Here is a 6,000-nt window from a genome sequence, read left to right on the forward strand (position 1 = left end):
AGTACTGTTTCAACCTGTGTTTGCCACTGTATACAATATTGGATGAATAATTCAAGAGGGATCTGACCACACCACAAAGTGTTCAGGAAAGTGACCAGGATGAGAAAAAGCCAGTAAAGCTGAAGAATGTGGGGTTGGTCTACAGAAAAGTAGGAGGAAGTGAGATTTCCTCAGATAACTTAAAAGTTGTCAGTTGGATAAAAAATAGACTTGTTCTGCTTTAATGGACACAATTAGAACAAATGGGTAGAAGTTACAGGAGGTTTATTTTCAACTGATTATAAATGGGTTTTGACAGCCAATGTTCCTGAGAAATGGAAAGAATTTGAAAGAGATCTTTCAGGGAAGCTATTAGATTCCTTCACCAGATTACAAAACAATCTTTGTGTCTAAGAATTGGTGATAGCCCATTTCTCAATGCTTGAACAAGCATTCACCTCAATATATGTTAAAAAACAGTAAGTAACTCGGTTTTATGATATGCCTATAAAATAAAATTTAAAGAAATTCAACAAATTAGTATTTAATACAGGTCATTTATTTTCTAACTATGAATAATAAAAGTACTTTTGCAAAATAAATTAAAATCTAATGATTAAAATTTTAAATCCTTCCAGTTCTAATAAATTCCTAACTGCCTTACAGACTATATCATAACAAATTGTAAATTAGGAAATACAGTTTAACAGAATGCAAAATGCCAATATATGTAATGAAAAAAACCTGAAAACAAAGAATACTTGGAAAGCAGTCAACATATATGATAAAATAAGTTTTTAAACATTCACATTAAAATCTAAATCCCAAAGTTGAAACGATTCAATTTGATTTTTTACGTTTAGTGAACCAAAAAACTAGATTGTATCATCATTAGGTGAATACGCTCTCATCTCCTGCGGTAAAGCTTACTACAGTTTGAAGGGTTTTACCTCCAAAAGTCTGTGTCTTTCTTGATCAGTCAGCTTTCCTTTTCCACTTGCGATTTCATCCACTGTTGTTTTTAAGGCTGCAATTTCTCCCCTAAATTTCTGTAATGCAGTTTCTGATTTGGAGTTACTAGGCTTTGGTCCCCATTTACTTTTAATTAAATCTTTAGGACTTCTGGAAGACATCTTTGCAAGTGTCTGTAAAAAGAAAAATACAATTGTATTTTATAAGTTTACAAGGTCACATCTCAAGTTTGAAAAGGTCTAATAACCTATTTGCTAAGTAGAATAACCTTTCTATCTAAATAGAAGTGATACAGCCAGACCAGTGGGTTATGGGAGATGGACTGGGTAAGGCTTCTAGCTTGCTGGTTTAACAATATATATTTTTTAATTTGGGTGGTAGATACATAAGGAGTATTCAATATGTCAATCTGTACACTTAATGTTTGTGTAGGATTCTGTTCCTGTGTCCCACTTCAATAGAAAAGTTTCGTTTAAAAAAAAATGGAGGCATAATCAATGATTAAACCATTAAATGAAGCCTAAAAGAAGTAGTTCACAAAGACATATTTTACCCAGGAATAAAAAGCTAGTAGTAGATAATATAATTCTGAGTATATGGCCATTGAAATATGGTCATTACCTGGCATAATGGTGGGTCCTCTACTTTAGAAGACAAGCCTAGTTCTATCTTAATAGTTGAGGGAGCGCAGTGGTCAGAACTGAGAAGAATCCAATGAAGCATTTATAGGAAAAAAAGACACAGTATTCATGGAGTTCAGGAATGACAGGAATTAAGAATAAGAAGTAAGAAGAAAACTAGCCGATTTGCTAACAGTATTAGATGACATTTTAGAAGCAAAGGTATAATAATATAAAATCTAGGAGTAAAATATATAGCAAAACGTACTATGCATATAATAAAAGTAGCTTTAATTAGGGAGGTTAGAAAGCATTCTTCCACCTATGGACCCGAAGATAACATAATGGTGATGTGACAAAGGAATCCAGAGGAATATGAGACTACTCATGCATTCAAAAAATATTGGCGAGCTTAGTTTACCAGGCAGCTTAATAGGTGCTGAGCACAAACAGGCAAAAAAAAAAAAAAAAAAAAGGAAAAAGAGAAAAAGAGCCCTGTCCCTTACACAACGGAATCTTTAACCTAGCAAAGGAGGCAGGCAATAACAAGGAAACAAATACAGATTCTCAAGTTGTAAAATAAACGCTATCCAGGAAATGAAGAACACGATAAAGGGTACCAACAGAAACAGGGGAGACCTCTCAGACACAGTTGGGGGGAAGGCTTCTCTATGGAAGTGACTCTCTATGGAAGGTCATCCTGCATGAACTCAGAGAGCCTGAAAATACCAGAACTGCGTACACTGAGCTGATACTGAATAGGCCATCTAACAAAAGGTTAGTGCTAGATTTTCGCTCATTCTAAGATAAAAGCCTAAGATAACTAGCAAAGGACACAAGGCATCTATCACAGGCCACGTCGTCTGCAAGTGGACGCCAATCTTCCGGAAACCGGCACATGAAATCTCACATGGGAAGAGAGACAAGCAAAAAAAGACTGCAACCAGGGGCACTTTTTAAAATGAAGACGTTTGAAGCCCAGACATGAAAGCGCTTGCTAACCGGCAATATGCTGTACTAACGAAAGACCTCGGCCAGGTCACTCGGCCTCTCGGCGCCCGCCTGGAAGAGGACGATAATACCCACCGCAAAGCTGAAGGGAGGGATCGAACCGGCGACGGTCGTGGAGCGCCCAGCCAGGTGTCGGGCACGGAGCGAGCACCAGGGAAGCGGGCCAGACACGGCGGGCAGAGATTGAGTCCCAACCGGCGTGGTCTCCCGCCGACCCCACCTCCCTCGCGGTGCCCCGCGGGCCCTGGGGCTGCGGCCGCCGCCCCGCAGCCAGCCAGCACCTGAGGAGAGGCGCGGCGCTCGCGTCCGCCCAGCCACACCCTCTGGCGCGGGAGCCGCTTCCGGGAGTTTGAATCCCGCGGCTGCGGGGCGGGGCACGTCACTGCCGGCGGGGCGCAGCCGGCGCGAAGGAGGGGCGACACGCGCGGCGGGGTCGCGGCTCTGCGATTGGCTGCGGCTCCCGAGGGACGGGGCCTGGAACCTGAGCGCGGACGGAGGACTAGACCCAAGCAGGGAGGGGGATGAGGGGCGGGGTCGAGCCGCCGAGAGGTGGGGCGGAGGACGGGAAGGCTTCCCCCAGGTCCCCCACCGTTTTCTGGGGGTTTTCTGCATTCTTCCGAGGGCGCAGGCCCCAAGCTCGGTGTTTAAGGAGCAGGTTTGTGTTTATCTGCTTTGCGGCTGAAGCAAATTACTATGCTGAGTGAAATAAACCCAATGACTGTGAGCTGGGATTAACTCCTTCTGTGTCCCTGAGCATGATTCTCCCGTCTGAGTACCAGTTTCGCCCTGTTAGAAATGGGAGAACTAGGTTCCACAAGGGGGCACAGCCTCCCTATCTTCCCCTTGGGTTGAGCCTTTATGCTGCCAAAATCAGGGTGGAGCAATGGGGAGGGCAGCAGGTGGAAGACCTGATAGGCACGCCCACGTTGAACGCTGAGATTATAAACCTCAGAGGAAGTACGGCAGGCGTTTGCTCCAGATTGCAGCCCTCTGGCTTGGCATCTATTGGTCAAATCCGGGTCATGATTAGCAGCCTCGAGGACTTTCTAAAACGAAGAGGCACCGAAAGTGTTTGGCAGGCCCTGACTTTCTCAGACCAAGCATGAACTCACCAGACTTAACACAATAGATAAAAGGATACAGTAGCAAAATATCCTAGGACAGCAGTATCACACACAGGTTAAGCTTTCAACAGGTTTAGCTCCTGATTACCTCTTACTAGCTGTGTGATTTTGAAACAGCTATTTAACCTCTCTGAGCCTCAGTTTCCTGATCTGTAAAATGATACAAGTGATAATATCTATCTCATAGGGCGTTTATGAGAATTAAATGAGAGAATCCATGGAAAGTGCTTGGTGCTTTGTAAATGCTCAATTGATGTTAGCCATTATTACATAAAAAGCAACAAATTCTTATGTCACTAAATGGAATGGATGAGAAATCATGAAGAGAATTTTAAAGAATAAAAGAAACGGCAAGAAGATAATGTTTGGTCCCTGCTTCCACGGAGCTCACATTTCTGATGGAAAAGTGAAGAGAATTGGGCTCTTTCATATCTGTTAAATTATCAGGTAGGATTAGGGTGGGAGGAAGTTGGGGCAAAAGATAAGGTGTGCATGCCCAGAGTCGAAAGCAAAGGCAAAATTAGTTTCCATAGAAATTTACAAAGATTCTTAGGGACAAGAGAGAGAGAGATCTCCCTGCACATCTTTGAGCCAAATGGGGAGTAGAAAAGAAAGGAAGTGGGAAGAATTGTGTGAAGAGGGGTGGTACCTGATAGACAGGGGCCTGGTGCCTGGGCCTGCTGGGCCAGACACCCCAGTTACACATCTGTTCCCCTCCTCCCTCTCTTTTGGCAGGAGCTCCCCCTGTGCCTGGGGACCCCTGAGGAAGAGGAGTAAACAGTATGCTGTTTGGCTTTTAATTTTGTCATTGGTCGTTATTAGACCTGAAAATCAACCTTTGCTCTTTACAGATAGGTGGGGCCAGTCGTGAAGTGTGAGGAGTTGGTAGTTTGCACAAGGCCCCACAAGGTAATAGTAGCTTGATGTTGACAGTTCACTGGGAGAACTCCTAGGACAAGGATCCAAAATTCATCTTTATTCATTAACAGAGAAAAATGTAACAGCCAAGCAGATTGGATCTTTTTCTCAACAGGTCAGCTTATTTTCTTCCCCATAGGAAAATCTCCTTGGGAAACCAAAACAGTACCAAAAGCCCACTGAATGGGTTTAGGCTTAGTAAAAAGAAATGGTGAGGCTGTTGCAGATGAATGTACCCATCACCTTTGAAAGGTTATGTCTCCCAAAGGGAAGCTAATGATTGCCCACGGCCTTACCAGAGATACAGCCATGCTTTCTAATACAGCTTTCTCCTTCTGCTCTATCCAATATGGTAGCACTGGCCACATATGGCTGTTGAGTGCTTGAAATATGGCTACTGTAATTGAGGAACTGAATTTTTAATTTTACGTAATTTAAATTTATAAACTGATAGTTGATTCAGTTATCAAAAACTTTTATATTTGGGACAACTTGGGTATGTAAAACTATTTTCTCAACTGTAAATTTTATGAAATCTAAATACAGATGAAGTATTTCTGATGAACATTTTGTGTACAAATTGAGATGTGTGAAATACACAACAGATTTTAAAGACTAAGTATGAAAAAAGAATATATCTCAACAGTGCTTTTTAATATTATTACATATTGAGATGATAATATTTTAGATATATTGGGTAAAACAAATATGTAAAATCAGTCTTACTATTGTTTTTTACTTCCTTTACTGTGACTGTTAGAAAATTCAAAATATAAATGTGGCTTAAGGCACGTTTCTATTGGACAGTGCTGATATGCACACAATAAATGATCTTTAAATGCAGGAAGAAAAGAACCAAGTAAACTCTTGCCTTCTTCCAATCCAGTTTCCCCTCAGCAGAAATTTTTTCTTTGAAATAATGCAGATCTAATTGTGTCCCATATTCCCCTACACAAACATTTCAAACATTTTATTGACTTGCCTTTGTTTTCAGCATAAGGCACCAAATTCCCAATTTGTCCTCCCTCTCAAGCCTAGCAGGCCTAGACTGACTTCCCCAACCTGCTCTCACACCCCCCACAGTAGACACCTTTTATTCCTTAACCAGGCCGATTCCTTCCTGCCTCAGGGCCTTTGCACAGGAGGTTCCCCCTGTCTACAATGCTGTTACCTCACTGTTACCTCCTTGCCTACCTCCCAGATCTCAGCTCATTCCTTACTGCCTAAGGGAAGGCTTTCCTGCCCCCCAGAGAAAGGGATTTGCTCTCTTTACCATGCATTTCTTCAAAGCCTTCACTGCAGTTATAATTGCACATTGATTTGCGAGTGATTCTTTAATTGGTGTCCCTTTCCCTTAAACCACTGTAAACTCCTTA

General features: G+C 42.1%; 1 protein-coding gene across 1 annotated transcript in view; it reads right to left on the reverse strand.

Moving 5' to 3' along the window:
- CEP55 (centrosomal protein 55) overlaps positions 1-2,936 on the reverse strand; it is an 18,664-nt gene extending 15,728 nt beyond the window's left edge. The window contains exons 1-2 of the mRNA XM_006183658.3: positions 2,658-2,936; positions 930-1,124 (exon numbers count right to left, since the gene is read on the reverse strand). Of these exons, the coding sequence (XP_006183720.1) occupies positions 930-1,112 (183 nt within the window). The 5' untranslated portion in view covers positions 1,113-1,124; positions 2,658-2,936. The remainder of the gene's footprint in view (positions 1-929; positions 1,125-2,657) is intronic.
- Between the last annotated feature and the right edge of the window lie 3,064 nt (positions 2,937-6,000).

The sequence above is a fragment of the Camelus ferus genome, chromosome 11 (assembly GCF_009834535.1).
Source record: "Camelus ferus isolate YT-003-E chromosome 11, BCGSAC_Cfer_1.0, whole genome shotgun sequence".
In the NCBI taxonomy this organism is placed as follows: domain Eukaryota; kingdom Metazoa; phylum Chordata; class Mammalia; order Artiodactyla; family Camelidae; genus Camelus; species Camelus ferus.